Source organism: Podarcis bocagei, assembly GCF_964188305.1.
Source record: "Podarcis bocagei genome assembly, chromosome: 11".
NCBI lineage: Eukaryota > Metazoa > Chordata > Lepidosauria > Squamata > Lacertidae > Podarcis > Podarcis bocagei.
In genome coordinates, this window is record NC_138136.1 from 55,449,627 (window position 1) to 55,466,801 (window position 17,175).

Genomic DNA, 17,175 nt, shown 5'->3' on the forward strand with positions numbered 1-17,175 from the left:
GGCATGTCTTTTGCAGGGCTAGACCTGGAATAAAAAAACATTAACCGGTGATTAAAGGTGCCAGTTTGGCAAGCCTGTGCAATGCCAGCCATATGAAGAAGCTCCCCACAGGGAATTTCCTGCTCACAAGCACTATTATTAGCTATCGGTTTCAAGTGCTTTCAAGCGCTGGGCAGCTGCTCAGGTAACAGCGAGGAACACAAGGCAGGTGAGGCGTAGGAATCCGCCTTTATAGGCCCTGCTCCGAAAGCCCGCGCCAACCCATGTCTCGGTCTCACTTGTTACCGTTTCCAGCTCAGAAAAGGCATTTATGAAACAATTAACAAGTCAGCGTCACCACAAAGGCCTCCGCTGCCAAGGGCACAGGTGAGAGGGAACCAAAGTCACAATGCACCATAGTACTTAGTGCTCAGAGACACTCGGCACTGCAGAACACTCAAAACACTTCAGACACATTGGCTGCTTCTGAGCAATGAGTCCCATGCTTAAAGCTGGGGTGTTGATGAGCTCAATGCGCCAGTGCAGTGGCGTAGCGTGGGGGTGCAGGGGGGGCCGGCCGCACCGGGCACAACATCTGGGGGTTAGGGTTAGGGGGCGCAAATCCACGGGTTAGGGGCGCAAATTACTTGCCTTGCCCCAGGTGCTGACAACCCACGCTACGCCACTGCGCCAGTGACCCCACTTTGCTCTTCCCTTCATACGAGGGGTAAGGGAATAAGCCACAAAGCTGCATTTAACCATTGTTGTTGTTGTTTAGTCGTTTAGTCGTGTCCAACTCTTCGTGACCCCATGGACGCCAGGCACTCCTGTCTTCACTGTCTCCCGCAGTTTGATCAAACTCATATTAATAGCTTTGAGAACACTGTCCAACCATCTTGCCCTCTGTCGTCCCCTTCTTCTTGGGCCCTCCATCTTTCCCAACATCAGGGTCTTTTCCAGGGAGTCTTCTCTTCTCATGAGGTGGCCAAAGTCTTGGAGCCTCAGCTTCACGATCTGTCCTTCCAGTGAGCACTCAGGGCTGATTTCCTTCAGAATGGAGAGGTTTGATCTTCTTGCAGTCCATGGGACTCTCAAGAGTCTCCTCCAGCACATAGCTTTCCATAATGTGCATCCTGAGAATGTCTGGTGGAACAATATATATGAGGGGGGGGGGAACCCTAAGGGAAAGAGCATCTTATCAGGAAGTCCATTCTGCACAGTGTAGGAATCGGGCCTTTAGTGTTGTGGCTCCTGCCCTTTGGAATGACCTCCCCTTGAATAGTAGACAGGCACTGCCTTGGCTGAATTTGGGGGGATAACCTCTCCCAACAAGCCTTTTAAGGTGAGGTCTTTCCTAGTCTGCATCTGAATTGGAATTGTATAATAATAATAATAATAATAATAATAATAATAATAATAATAATAATTTTATCACTTGTTGTTTGCCTCCCTGGGATCTTTAGTGAAGAAGGATGGGACATATATTTAGTAAATAAATAAGCTCCCCTCCCCACACAGAGGAGTGAGGACTGAGCATGCTGACTTATCAGGAGAGAAACTGGAATATCAGGTGGAGGCGGAATGGAATGCGGGGCAGAGCTGGCTGGCTGAAACCTGAACAAGGGGCACTCCATGCTGCAACTTTTTATTGCAGGTCCTACCTAGTAGCAATAAAGAACAGCAGCTCAAGGGGGAGGGATGGGGCAGGAAGCAGGACTAACAAGGAAATGCAGTTTCACATGCAGTTTTCTCTTGTTTAGGGTGAAGACTAAATGAGGTTGTACCTCTAGAGCACTGTTTCCCAAACTTGGCTTTCCAGCGGTTTTTGGACTACAATTCCCATCATCCCTGACCACTGGTCTTTCTAGCTAGGGATGGTAGGAGTTGTAGTCCAAAAACTGCTGGAGTCCCAAGTTTGGGAAACACCGCTCTAGAGACTTCACAAAAATAACGGGTTTTGAGTATGATTAGCCTGGGAAAGAGGAGACGGGGAGGAAATATTTCAGCCATCCCCAAATATCTAAAGGGCTTTTCAGCAATGGAACTGCCTCCCTTGGGAGGTTGTGGACTCTCCTTCAATGGAGGCTTTTAAGCAGAGGTTGGATGGCCATCTGTCATGGATGCTGTAGCAGAGATTCCTGAATTGCAGGGGGTTTGGCTAGATGATCCTTTCCAACTCTACAATCCTATAATTCTACAGTTCTTGCTCCTGCCACTGCTCTCCGTCTTGGAGAAGGCAGGCAAGCTGGCAGCAATGGCAAGGAGAAGGTGTTCCTGCACATCTGGGGACGTGCGTGACGAAGCATCTGCTTTGCATGCACAAGCTCCAAGCTTTGATCCCCAGAAGCATCTCCAGCTAAGATTGGAAAAGGCTCCTTTTCTGAGCACAATCCCAAGTGTTGGTGCTGACCTTTAAAGCCCTAAATGACCTCGGTCCAGTATCCCTGAAGGAACGTCTCCACCCCCATCATTCAGCCCAGACACTGAGGTCCAGCTCTGAGGGCCTTCTGGCAGTTCCTTCACTGCGAGAAGCCAAGTTACAGGGAACCAGGCAGAGGGCCTTCTCGGTAGTGGCACCTGCCCTGTGGAACGCCCTCCCATCAGATGTCAAAACGATAAACAACTACCTGACATTCAGAAGACATCTTAAGGCAGCCCTGTTTAGGGAAGCTTTTAATGTTTGATGGACTACTGTATTTTAATATTTTGTTGGAAGCTGCCCAGAGTGGCTGGGGAAACCCAGCCAAATGGGCGGGGTATAAATAATAAATTATTATTATTACGCCTGCCTGAGACCCCGGAGAGTCGCTGCCTGTCAGTGTGGACATTGCTGAGCTAGATGGACCGATGGTTTGACTCAGAACAAGGAAGCTTCCAATGTTCCTCTACATGGCCAGGGGTCTCTGGGGTTGGAAGGAGACTCACTGGGGTGATGCGAGCCTTGAGAGGCACCCAGGACGGCCAACCCCTAACACCAGCCCTGGCGCAGGCAGGAGTGAAAGCAAACAATAGAGGCTAGAGCAAGGACACAAAGCACTTTAAAGGTAAGGACAAAAAGTCTGTGCTTTGCTGTATGTTTGTTGGCAGAAAGATGAGACACAATGAATAACTATCTTGTACGCACAGCAAAAGGAACAGAGAACATGGGGCGTTATCAAGGGAATATGTTCAAGGTTATATCTGGGTATGTGGCTCTGTGTGTGTGTGTGTGTGTGCGTGTGCGCGCACAATCCCTATATCCTGGGAAATTGTGTACAATTCTCCCTGCCCCCCCCCTTCATGTTGGTCATTTGTCCCACACTTGCTGTTTGTAGAGGCTGGAGAAGATTGGCATCTGTAAGCCACAGGACCAGGAGACAGGAAGTCTGCATTTTCTTCCTGGTTGTGCTATGGGAATGATTCCCAGCCTTTATTACTGGTTCCCTTGTCGCTGGCTCTCGCTCTCGGTCAGCTCAGATAAGTCACGTACTTTCTCCCTGGCCCCCATAAGTCTAGGGCTCCAGCCTAACGGGAACTGCCTCAAAGGGCAGTCAGGCTAGAGACAGAATCAGAACCCGAGTTCAGAAAGGGAAGCAAGCTGTTCATTCAGTTAGGAAAACGGAGTAGGGAGGAAAGGGACAGAGAACATTTTAAATCAAGGACAGCCTTCCCCAACCTGACGCCCTCCTTTTAGCCCCAACCAGGCATGCCTCTTTATTGACTTTTTTGTGTGACTTGAATGCTAGCGTGCTCCAGTTTGAAATCCTGCCTGTTTTGTCAGTGCAGTACCTCAACAAAATAAGGTGCAATATAAAATAAATTGCACACAACTCTTTTTTTAAAAAGGCTTTCTGAGACGCTTGGGAAAGGATGGACAAGTCCATCAGAGTAAACTCTCATATATTGGGGTTCTTTAGGAAGTCTCTCTTAGCCTAGTACCCAAATAAATGTCATTATAGGCCCTAAGCACTGAAAAGATTATGGTGCTCCTCCCCAGGAATTTCAAAAGAAAAACAATATTAAACCATAAAATAACATGTATAAACAAACAAACAAACAAACAAACAGATTTACTGCAAGACATGTCAGGATCTTATTTCCTTGCATTATTTTGATTGCCATTAGTAGGCACCCAGAGGCATACCTGGGCTCCCTTGCACCCTTGGCAAAGAGCTGTATCATCAAGGAGAGGTGTGACTTTTGAAGGGGGCCCACCCAGGCCTGTGCCCTTGGCCCACCCCTGAGGACATCCTCTAGTTTCGGTGGAGATAAGCAATAAAAAGAGAACAGAAAAACAGGGGAAGCAATAAAAAGAGAACAGAAAAACAGGGGAAGAGTGTGCAGTGGAGGGTCAAGAAGTCTAATGAAGTTATGGTTTTTCCCATGATTACTACTGTCAAATGTCAATTTCTTTCAAAAAGAAAGCTCTCTGTGTGTGCGCCCACCCCTGCTTTGCTGGTGCCTTAAATGCATGCTTAATCTGTATACTGGTTAATTCAGCACTGTTGGCACCCAAAAGATCAGTAGTAAAATGGATCAGATGTTGCAAACTGCCTTGTGATCTTTGGATGAAGGCAGTATAGAAATTCAATAAATAGTATAGGATAGAAATTCAATAAATAAGAAATAATAATAACAATCAGATGAGAATCTAGTTCCACCAGCTTTATCACTGGAGGAAACCAAGGATCTGTTGCCCTTAGTGGGTTTAAATGAAGTGAGGCCATTCCCCACCCCCTCCAATTGCATCTCAAGCCGTATTTGTACAAAGTTATTCACATCAGAGGTGGGTTGGGGACGTCTTCACCTGATGCGTATGGCCTTTTTGGTTTCCATGCCCCTGAGACATCCCTCTGCCGCCTGAACTCCTATTCATTAAGCTTCCATCTACACATCTGTATTTAGCTGCGCCTGAACAATGGTTGTTAGGGTATGTTCAGATTACCACTGACCCCACTTCCAGTTTTCTAAGAAGACTGAAACTGGCTTGGGGAAAAAATGCATGCAGCAGCAGTATTTGCCAAGGAACTGCAGGATCATGTGGAATGCGGCTTCAGAAATTAGCAGTGGGAGCGCAATGTGAGCATCCCCCAAGGCTCCTATATCCACTTACTTTGGAGTGAGGATCATTGAACGCAATAGGATAGACATGAGAGGCAGGCCCAGAGCCCAAACGCAGCCCTCCAGGTCTCTCTCTCTAGGCTAAAGGTAAAGGGACCCCTGACCATTAGGTCCAGTCGTGACCGACTGTGGGGTTGCAGCACTCATATCGCTTTATTGGCCGAGGGAGCCGGCATACAGCTTCCAGGTCATGGGACCAGCATGACTAAGCCGCTTCTGGTGAACCAGGGCAGCGCACGGAAACGCCATTTACCTTCCTGCCGGAGTGGTACCTATTTATCTACTTGCACTTTGACGTGCTTTCGAACTGCTAGGTTGGCAGGAGCAGGGACCGAGCAACGGGAGCTCACCCCATCGCAGGGATTCGAACTGCTGACCTTCTGATCGGCAAGTCCTAGACTCTGTGGCTTAACCCACAGCACCACCCACGTCCCTCTCTAGGGGTGGCTGACCCAAAGGCACCACCGCCATTCCCCAGCGCATGATCCTAACCAGCCCTCTTGGGCAGCTCTCTTTTGACTAGGTGGAGAATGGAGAGATCCATGAGAGTAGAAACCTCTGGCTTTGTTGTGGCTGGAATGTAGCTTAAGGATCCTATCAGTTGCTCTCCCCCCCCATCCCATTTATGCCTCTGACCCTGCCCACCACTGGCATGCAGTAGGAACGCAGCCCTCCAGCTGGATAAAGCTTTCTCACCCGATGTATAGGATTGTGCTGTAAATCTTTCCTGAAATTCGCCACTTGTCTTGAGCAGCAAGGACTCTTGAGGATTGGGGTGGGGGAGAGAAGTTGCCACTTTGATTTAGAGATCTGCCCAGCTCACTCTGCCTGAAGGGCTTTTCTACTGAGCCACTGAATTCTGCCCAATGTTTATTGTACTCCTGGTATCTTGGCCAAAGGGAGAACGGATCAGCTTGGGATGTGATAAGCCTTGTGGTTTCTGCTGCTGCTCACCCACCCACAGCAGGCAGAGTTAAGGCTCAGCCCTTAACTGTTAAGGCTGATTATTTAACACGCAGATGCAGCATTCAAAGGAACAGAAAGCAAAACGTTCTTTCTTTCTCGCTTAACACTTTCCTAGGGGAACATCACAGGCAGATTGCCAGGAGCACTGCTGGTGTCACGTATCGGAGATCAGGCTAAACGGTGAATCAGGGAAATCCCCATTTTTGACTCTCACTTCAAAATCAAATATCTTTAATACGGTCAGTGACCAGGAAGTGACTCTCACTTCAGCCACATACTCAGGTAGGCCTTCCATCTCTTTGCCTCAGACCCACACCAACAATATGGGGAACACCGACCCACCTCATGGGATTGTCGTAAGTAAGAACCACGAAATAAACGGGTGTGAAGTGCTTTCAGCGTTACAAAACTACTGTGGAAATGCTGAATATTAGAATCGTAGAGTTGGAAGGGGCACCGAGGGTCATCTAGTCCAAACCCCTGCAATGCAGGAATCTCAACTAAAGCATCCATGACAGATGGCCATCCAACCTCTGCTTAGAAACCTCCAAGGTAGGAGAATCTGCCAGCTCCCGAGGGAGATTGTCCAACAGTCGAACAGCTCTTGCTGTCAGAAATTTCTTCCTGATGTTTAGTCAGAATCTCCTTTCTTGTAACTTGAATCCATTGGTTTGAGTCCTACCCTCCAGAGCAGGAGAAACAAGCTTGCTCCATCTTCCAGGGGACAGCCCTTGAGATATTTGAAGATGCCCATCATGGCTATCCATATTATTATTATTATTATTGCTTCCTTTATTACTGGAGATCCATAGCAGCAGTTTCCAAGCCAGAAACAAAAGTGTGTTTCTGCCTCATTGGCAGGCATATGCAGCACAAAATTCAGGAGCAGAGCTTTCACATTCCTCAGACTGGAGGCAATTTACAAACTGACCCACTGAATTCTTGTAAAGCTGAATGGAATCCCCAGTTTCACCTAACGCTGCCCCTGATACCTGCTCTTTCATTCTTCCCACCAGAGTCCTGTTTTTCCTAATCATTTCCTCCTTTATCCCCTGGCTTTTAAAAGTGGCTTTTTCCTTTCGTTGTTGCAGTTTCAGGGCAGCTAGAAGAGGCGAGCATCTTATTCGATAAAAACAAATTGATCTTGGAGAAAGTAAGATACCACCACCACCAAGCTGTCTGACAACAAACTGGTAAGCTTCTGCTATGTTTGTGATATATTTCATACTCACTAGCAGCCTCATACCCAAGAATCCAAAAAAAGCAAAAAATCTGTGCAGTTTTCAATGGTTCAGTCTGCCATCTCAATTCAAAATGGCACCTAACGGTATCCAGGCACAGACAGAAACCCACTCCTTGATCTCAGGAGCTATCGTTGAAAACTTAGCTGCTGTTGTGCTTTAGATTAAACTGAATCTGGCAATCCCAAATCCACCCCCAGGGAGAATCCGAAAAGCAACGTCTGGTCACAGTCTGAAGTCACAACAAAAGAGGCAAGGTCCAGAAGCATCAAAACACTGGGAATTTCCATCGCCAGCTAGATCACAGGGTACAGTAGGGAGCCGCTGCAAGGACAGCCAGCATTCTTTGCCAGGACCTGGACTGAGCCTTCAGAGTCCCACCCAGGCAATCTGGATTTCCCACCTTCTCAATTTAGAGTAAACCCCTCCACCTATAGCCTGGAAGAAGGGATGCTAAGGCTATCAGCAGCTACCAACCACACTGGCTATGCTCTACCTTCACAGTCTGAGGCATAATGCCTCTGAACGCATAATCACAAATGAGGAGGATGCTTTTGTGCTCAGGTTCTGATCGCTGGTTTTCCATAGGCATCTGGCTGGCCTTTGTGAAAACAGTTGGACTAGATGGGCCATTGGCCTCTTGCAACAGACTCTTCTTATGTTCTCATTCTGCTGTAAACACTCAAGCCCAGCTTCCCTTGGGGGTAAAGTTGTAAGTCTTATAACCAAAACATAATGAGTGGACTTCCAAGAATTGGAATCGGATAGCTGGTTAAAGCGTGGAGCTCTTAACACCAAGGTTGCAGGTAGAATCCCTGTAAGGGACAGTTATATATATTCCTGGGACTCGATGATCCTCCGGGTCCCTTCCAAGTCTACAATTTTACGATTCTGTGATTCTACAAACTGGCTTGCCACTCATATTATGCTTATCTGGAGGTTGCCTAGTCTATACAGCCTGTATAGGGAAGCTTTTAAGGATTAATGTTTTACTGTGTTTTTATATACAGTGGTATCTTGGTTCTTGAACGTAATCTGTTCCGGAAGACCATTCGAGTTCCGAAATGTTCAAAAACCGAGGCGCAAAGGGCTGTCTGCAAATTCATCTGAGAAAATGGAAAAACATGCAGTGAAAGCGCATTCAAAAATGGAAGCATTTACTTCTGGGTTTTTGGGGTTTGGGTTCCAAAATGTTCGTCAAGGGAGACATTTGAGAACCGAGGTACCACTGTATACTGGAAGCTGCCCAGAGTGGCTGGGACAACCCAGTCAGATGAGTGGGATACCAATAATTAATAATAATAATAATAATAATAATAATAATAATAATAATGGCATAAGCAGAACACAGATTATTAGAGCTAGACAAGTAAACACAGCAGGGGTGACAGCTTGAATAAAATATTGGCGGGGGGCTGGTAAGCCCCACCCTGAATAATCAATCACAAGATGCAACACACACACACACCATTTGAATGGAAATGCCCATCAACTTTGGGCCCCCCAGGCCTCATCAATTATTTTATGGGGGGAGCAAAGAGACCTCAGCCCTTAGGAGTTGGCTCCTATGAAACAGCATATCCCTGTGCGGCAGGCAGGTTTAGTATCTGCCCAGTCTTGCCCATGTATATCAGTGGGGACCACACGATGCCCTTCGTGCACAGCCGATCACACCCCCCCTCTCTGCTGCTAACATACTTTGCGCACAAAACATGTGGACACCCTGTACAGTAAACAAGGATTGGAAGATGTGTTTGCCATGCTGCAGATAACTAAATGAAAGGTCCCCACAGAAATGTGAAAGCCAAGAAGGTAGGGGGGGTGGGATTAATTTGTTTTGCTTGGATGCGATTTAAATATGTCAATATTAGAGCAGTATAATTACCATCCGAGTCATTCCGGCAAACAAGCCGGTAACAGAGACAGCTTTAAAGGAGACACGTTTCCTCCTGGCACCGTTCTGAGACAGGAACCAATTGAATAAAATTAGCTCTCCTGATGTATGTTGCTTTGTCTTCAAGACCAACTCCAAGGATGCCTCGAAACCTAAAAGGTGGAAGAGGCCAGAGCCTGGTGGAGGTAAGCTGACAGTTGCCTTGTTTAGGAGCTATATTGAGACAAATCTCCTGGCAGAATCCATTCATTCAAATCATTGACATTTATAGGTCCGGAAGAGGCCAAAATAATGAAGTCCTGCCTGCTTCCTGCAAGTAGGATCTTCCATGCATCAACACCACCTTTGAGATACATCAAAATTAACCTTCATGATCCAGAAAGCGGTTAGTCCCAAGCAAATCAGCAGGAATGAATGAGTGGCCTTGAAATACAGGTGACTCCAGACAGCTCAAGCAGGTGTGCCAAGCCACAAACTACAGCTTCCCATCGCTGTCAGTCAAAACAGCCTCCTAAAACAGTTAACAACCTGATCCATATTTACTCAGAAGACAATTTTACAGATTTAAATTGTGCTTATGCTTATGTTTGAACTGTTATTCAGTCGGGTTTGGGCTGCTCTTCATTCAAGTTAGGAACTATCAATCACAGCAGGCCTAAGTGATATTACATTTTTGATGTTGGCACCCGCCTGTCTCAAAGACAGTGGAGTGCAACTCTGGAGGTGAAAGTCAAATTTGCGTTTGCAGCAACCAATTATACAGTGGTACCTCTAGATGCGAACGGGATCCGTTCCGGAGCCCCGTTCACATCCTGAAGCGAATGTAACACGCGACTGCGCATGCACGGGTCGCCGCTTCCGCACATGCGCGTGACGTCATTTTGAGTGTCTGCGCATGTGTGAGCAGCGAAACCCGGAAGTAACGCATTCTGTTACTTCTGGTCACTGCGGAGCGCAACCCGAAAATGCTTAACCTGACGCGTATTCATCATGAGGTATGACTATAATATCCCCGGGATGCAAGCCTGGACAGCATGTATGGAGGTCCTGGGCTTCCCAGGTGACAAGACACTCACACACCCCCAGCCTGGCTGATGTGGTCCAAAGGAAAAGAGCGATACATTTGGAACCAGCTTGGCTGTAGGAGCTGCCAGAAAAAAGTGTGCAAGGTGCTATCCAACCCTCTTAGGGACTCCACTTTGGGTTTACTCAGTGATTTTTTTCTGGGGGGACGCAGAGGTATGCATACCCCTAAACATTTTGTGAATCTAATGGGAGAAGTTTTTAAAATTAAAATTAAATTTTTTTAGTTTCTTCTCTAGCACAGTAAATCGTTCCATTGCTACCCCTGACGGCAGACTCATTTACTGTTGCAGCGTTTCCTGAGTCTCAGACAGAATGAGAGTACCCCTAAACACATTTTTTTTAAATAAAAAAAAAAGCACTGGGTTTACTCCTTAGCCTTTTCTTGAAGAAATCCCACAAGGCAGTGGAGGTATAGGACCAGAATTTTCTTTCTCCTGGATGAGCTGCCTTCCCAGATTGACGAGCCCCACCTGCCCCTCACTTCCCTCTACAAAAACAAATAAAAGGACTCTTCTTTACCTTAGTCAGGCCATTGCATCCATCGAGCTCAGTATTTCCTATGAGCTGGCTCCAGCCACACAGGCGCCTCCTAGGCCAAGAGGTCTACTTGTGAGTAAGCAGGGCTTGAAACTCCTTCACTGCCTGCAGCTGCGGTTTCAGAGGTCAGCACACAGAAGGCCTCCCTCTTGAGCAATGCGATTCCTAGGCCTCAGGGCCCTTGGGCCTAGTTCCCGAGTACAAGCCTCCGGCCTGCCTTGCGTGTTGTGCCCTTTGCCTGTGCCACGGACCTTGGACTGCTGCCTTACTCCGCTCCCGGGTCGTGTTTGGGCCTAGGCTGAGTCTCTGGCTGGTTTGGGCACCCGCAGCCCCGCTATCTTTGCTGAGCAGTTTAGGGAAGGCTTTCGTCTTCGCCTCACTGGGGCCCCTGACATGACAGCACCCTCGAGGGCCCATGAAAAGAAGCTGGATGATCCAAAGGAGGAAAGTCCCAAGTTCTCAACAGGATTGCAAGCAGAAGGCCGCGGGTTCAATGCCCAGCATCTCCAGGTACGGTCTTGCCTCAAATCCTGGAGAGCTGCTGCCGGTCAGTGTAGACCATGGGTAGGCAAACTAAGGCCTGGGGGCCGGATCTGGCCCAATTGCCTTCTAAATCCGGTCCGTGGATGGTCCGGGAATTATTATTTTTTATATATGAGTAGAATGCGTCCTTTTATTTAAAATGCATCTCTGGGTTATTTGTGGGGCATAGGAATTGGTTCATTCCCCCCCCCCCAAAAAAAATATAGTCCGGCCCCCCACAAGGTCTGAGGGACAGTGGACCGGCCCCCTGCTGAAAAAGTTTGCTGCCCCCTGGTGTAGACAAGATGAGCCCAACGGTCCAATGGCAGTGCAGGTTCCTGCAGGGCCTTTTAAAAGTGTGCCATTGCTAGTAAATAAAAGCAAAGTAAATGCCAGTTGGCTTTTTTCAGTAGCCTAGGGTTGCCGTATTCTGAGCAGCAAAAATCCGGACAGAAAAGTTGATGAGCTTTTTTGGCAAAATCACACACACACAAAATGAATGTTTTGAGCTGTCTTTAAGGAAAATCAGCAAAAACAACGCTGCCGACCTGGGTTGCCATGCGCCCGGATTTTCCTGGACATTTTGCTGATTTCCGCCAGGACACTGCGGTATTCCAGATATGTCTGGGAAATTGCAGAGGTATGGCCACCCTACAGTAGCCTGATCAGGAATTACGGATTCTGCTGGGTCTGCTGGGCCCCAATGCTGGATTCTTTGACAGAATGTGGTTTTACTTGTCAGAGCACTAAAAAAGAAGCAGCAGCTGGCTGGCAGCCCACCCTGATCTAGAACTCCTTACAACAATCATTTTTGTCTTTTTTTTTCCTTGTTGCCTCTTGACACAGAGAGTTCCCACTTCCTTAACTCATGCTGATAGTAGTGCCAATAAAACCAGGTCTGGTATTTTAATAGCTGCATTCAATCAAAGCACATTTCTACATGGACATTAAAAAAAAAAAGGCATAACCATTCACAGAGCCGCATTTTAAGGATGAAGGGGAGGCACTGGTTCATTTTTATTTTGCTTTGCTTTGCTTGTGATTTCTTAACTGAATTAACTTGTAAGTCGACTTCTGCAAAGTTTGTCTTCAGGGTCAGCTCCATGTTTGAGGGGCATCTGGCCAAAGTGGTCTCTGGTGATCTCGCACGAGACTTTCCTCGTGTTGGTGGTGGCAGCAACACACCAAGGGCAACTACCAGTTTTAGTTTTTCATAATGCCCCATTGCGCCTAATGTAGTGTCACTCCAGGGCATCGTGGGAAATTAAAATTGAAGTTCACAGACCCAGCTTGCAGTACCAAGGGTCAGTGTCAGCATATCGGTGAGTCCTGCAGGAACCCTGGCACCTGCCCTCAGATGCCAAGTAGTTATGCTGAATCTCATACCCCACAAGTGTCCCAGAAAAAAAAGACATCCCATTTTTCTCTGCAAGAGCATGGCAACCGGTATGGCTGCTGTGATATCGCGTGATTTCGCACTGAGATCTCACCCTGAAAAATGCGCTTGGGGGGGGGCATAATCTCGCTGGGCATTCCCAAACAATCATTTTTGGGAGCTGTTAGAGCACGGCCCCAATAACAGCACATTTTTCAGACTCAATGATATTGCATGGGTCACGTGATTTGGGAGCACAGATGGAAAGATGCACATTCCCAGTTTTGGTACTCAATGTGTTGGAGGGTATGGGATCTGCTTGTGTTGTTTGGCTCAAGTAAGAGCAAAGGTTATGTTTATCCTAGCTGATAACCCCGTTCAGACATTAACTTACCTTGAGTTCGATATACACGAGACCTAGGCCTCCTCAAACTACACCTTCTCTCTTATTTTCATGGAGTGCCACAATCAAAGACTTCCTGGGTGAATTAACTATATAACTATGGTATGCCACATTATTGATGTCTATAGGGGTATTCTTGCTCTATAGCACAACTAAAGCGGGACATTTGTGGCCAAGAAAAGCTTGTAGATTATCATAAGCAAGTTATGGGATGCACACCGATTGGAAATGAAGTGGTACGTCTGCCCAGAAACCTTTGCAGGCATAAACAAGTACTGAAAGCAGGATCACATATAACTGCCCTGAAACCATCATAAATACACAATAAACAGGACATCATGCAGGTCCTTCACATGCCTGTTCATCCCCTTGCATATGCATATGCTGGACTTCAGCCACCGTCTTGTAAATGCTTTAAATGCCTCCCTTGATTATTCATTGGGACAGGATTTACAATGCTCCAGCTGTGGGGAGGACTTCTTATATTACTGTATTCATATGGTTAAAATACCGCATCCCAAGAATACCTTTAAGGACAGAAGTGGACTTTTAGCTTATCTAAAGTCTTTCCTGCTGACACACGTAAAAATAATAACATTAATAATTCTTAACACTTGCCTTCTCCCTCTTTAGCTGGTTTTGCTAAAGAGTTTTTTTGGAGCAGCTTTGAGTTTAGCCATAAATATAATTTCCAAATCCTGGCTTCGGGTAAGATGATCCGAGGCACCATTCCAGTGTCACAAAGATTTTGTTGCCCATCTACAAAGAAACAAACATTTCTTGGAAGGCGACAAGCGGGAGCTCTGTTTGTGTCCGTTCCCCGAGGGCAACCCAGTAATCAGTAAGGCGTTATTTTTAGGAAAATGAGATCCAATGCAGATATCAGTTCCCCTTAAAGCTACTTTTGGGCCTGCACTATTTATCTATTTTGGTGCCACTTCTGATGGCAGCACTTGCGGAGCGCCTCTCAGCTTCCATCAGAAGAACTGGCCCAAATGCCTGCAGAAGAATGATGAGCAACAGTTCATTTCCAGGCCGAATTCAAGGTGCTCATATTAGTGTTTAAAGCATGTAAAGACTTGGGCTCCAAATATCTGAAAGACCAGCTTCTTCTCTACAGAAGAAACTTTCTTTTTACCAAACTCATTTGGGGAAAGTTTGCTCTTTTGAAGTCAAATTTGGCCATGTTGGGTTTTCTTGGCGATTGGTCGTTTGTTTACATGTATGGTTTTCCCAGTAGTGATGTATGGAAGTGAAAGCTGGACCATAAAGAAGGCTGATCGCCGAAGAATTGATGCTTTTGAATTATGGTGCTGGAGGAGACTCTTGAGAGTCCCATGGACTGCAAGAAGATCAAACCTATCATTCTTAAGGAAATCAGCCCTGTGTGCTCACTGGAAGGACAGATCGTAAAGCTGAGGCTCCAATACTTTAGCCACCTCATGAGAAGAGAAGACTCTTTGGAAAAGACCCTGGTGTTGGGAAAGATGGAGGGCACAAGGAGAAGGGGACGAGAGAGGACAAGATGGTTGGATAGTGTTCTCGAAGCTACCAGCATGAGTTGGACCAAACTGCGGGAGGCAGTGGAAGACAGGAGGGCCTGGCGTGCTCTGGTCCATGGGGTCATTAAGAGTTGGACACAACTAAACAACAACAACAAAAACAACAAAATGTTTAGTTTAATACCACCATGGTCATTGCTCTCATAGTTGGCTTGACAACAGCTACATCTTGCAGCAGGTTCTGAGCACCACTCAGGGTTTCTGACATGGCTAATTGCTCTTGGGCACGGTCAAATGGAATATCTAGAAATTGTACCTCTTTGTCATGACTAGAACACATATGTAGCCAGTCTATGTGCAGGAAGCCTTGTCCCCAGAGTTGCTCAGGAATTCCAAGAAACCAACAAATCAGTGCAGTTTTGAAATCAGTGGCTAAGGTCACTTTTGATCAGGTTCATTCCACCACCATCTTGATTCAAAATGGTGTCCTGCTATATCCAAACACAGACAAAAAATGGCTCTCAACAACCATCACAAAAAAATGGTTTTGATATCTTAATAGGTGTCCAAATGAACGAATAAACACACAACTTTCCAAAATATATAATGCAAGTGGATGTCACTTGGCTGGCAAAAGCTGTAAAATTTTCTTCCATCTGGTAACATGGAAGCTTACCTTTCATCAGAATCCGCTGAAACACCTATCTTGGAAAGTGTTGCAGCTTCAATTAAAGGCTCCATTTCTTTACATGACCCTGATGCCTATATTCTGAAATTCCACTTGGCAGTATTTTCATTGTGAAGAAACATCTTTCCTTTCTGAAGCACCAACTTCCTTGTGAACTGACCGTTCTCAGTTTGGATGTGTTCACAGATACAATGGAAGTTCCATCATCAGGCCATCCTGAAGTGACGTATAAGAGGCAGGGGGTTCTTTTCAGTGCCAGGAAATGTAACATTATTGTTGTCTCTGAATTGGTGCTCTCGCAAGCTGTTAAATCCTTGGCCCCAAATTAAAGAGAGAGACAGAGAAGTATAGAATTATTTCTTTCCTTCCAGGGGGGAAGGTGGGAGGAAAGAAAATATATCAAAGGAAACGAACACAGTTACACAACCCTTTCTCACCTACTATCAAGCCTCATCTCTGTTAGCAAAAATATCATGTTACCTATTTTGTGTCTTTCATTGTGTGGGACCAACAAAAGTACAAACACTGAAATCTGCTATGGTGCATATCAAATTTTCCAGCCGGACAGGGTAATTTTGTGATCACTGAAAGAAGAAAGTTAGAGCAGAGTGTTCTCTAACCACTACACAACTGTGTGGGACAATACATTATACTGAGGTGACTCGACACCACAGGACCCTTGCAGACTTCCTTTTTTTGTTGTGCGTTTATGATGATTTGTGCTCATGATGGTATTGGGGCAGTTATAGGAGATCCTGCTTTCATTACTGTTCGAGACTGCAGAAGTTTTGATTTGAACATATGTCCAATCAGTGTATTACCCTGAAGTAATGCTGAAAACCTGTAACTTCTTAGGTCTCTATGTGCATCAGTTCCAGTTAATTTTTCCCCCTGCTTCTGCTGCACTGTATTTTGAGAGTGCCCTTGCAAACAACAATAATATGGTGACACGGCAGAAACATCACACAACTAATAATGCAGAATGTTGGGCAGGTGGTCTGGTGTAAGTCCATCACTTTTTGCATCAGTTACATGTTGCAGAATGCACCTGCAAAAAACAGAGCAGTTTGGAGTGAGCCAGAATCTCATCAACCACTACGTAAGCAATTTGCAAGCTTTCTACATTCAGGAAAAAACTTTCCCATTAACCAGCCCTCTGATGAACTGCTGTATATTTGTTGAATTGCCTTTTTCCCATATAGCCATCCCAGATGGGGGATCTCTTCTTGTTCCATCAGCTCTGTTCATCATTATACCATCTGTGTGGCATTGCGAAGCTGGTGTTTCTACTCTTGTGGCTATTAAAGCAAAACGGTGTGACAGACTGGCTGTTGAAAGTGACCTGAGATGTGGCAAGCACGGCACATCCATTCTCACATTAATAATAATTGAAGGCGCCTTTTTGAAATTTCATGTGGGTGGTGTGTTTTTTTGAAAATTTGCATATATATTTTGGAATATGAATGCTTAGATTTACTTTTATTATTAAGCCCAAAATTATTATTTGACGTTAAAAGTATGAGAAGAGTATGGGATTTTCCTGTTAGCTGAAAGGGGGCATGCGTTAGAAAAGACTGAGAAACAACACCCCAGCAGAACAAGTGCACTGGATATTGTGTGTGTACATGAAAAGTTAATGGTGAACGGTTCCAAAATGAAAACGGAAACCTGACATAAAGGCTGCAGGTCTGTGCAGCTTGTGATTCCTGTTACTCAAGCTGGTGGTGAATCCATACAGTTTATGGATTCTCTAGTGAATAATAATAATAATAATAATAATAATAATAATAATAATAATAATAATTTATTTATACCCCGCCCAACTGGCTAGGGTTCCCCAGCCACTCTGGGCGGCTTCCAACAAAACACTAAAATACAATAA

At 45.9% G+C, this 17,175-nt stretch overlaps 1 protein-coding gene across 1 annotated transcript in view; it reads left to right on the forward strand.

The window, feature by feature from the left end:
- The first annotated feature begins 11,043 nt into the window (after positions 1 to 11,043).
- Positions 11,044 to 17,175, forward strand: part of SMAD7 (SMAD family member 7) — a 107,965-nt gene continuing 101,833 nt past the window's right edge. Inside the window, exon 1 of the mRNA XM_081213034.1 lies at positions 11,044 to 11,313. Coding sequence (XP_081069160.1) covers positions 11,197 to 11,313 — 117 coding nt within the window. The 5' untranslated portion in view covers positions 11,044 to 11,196. The remainder of the gene's footprint in view (positions 11,314 to 17,175) is intronic.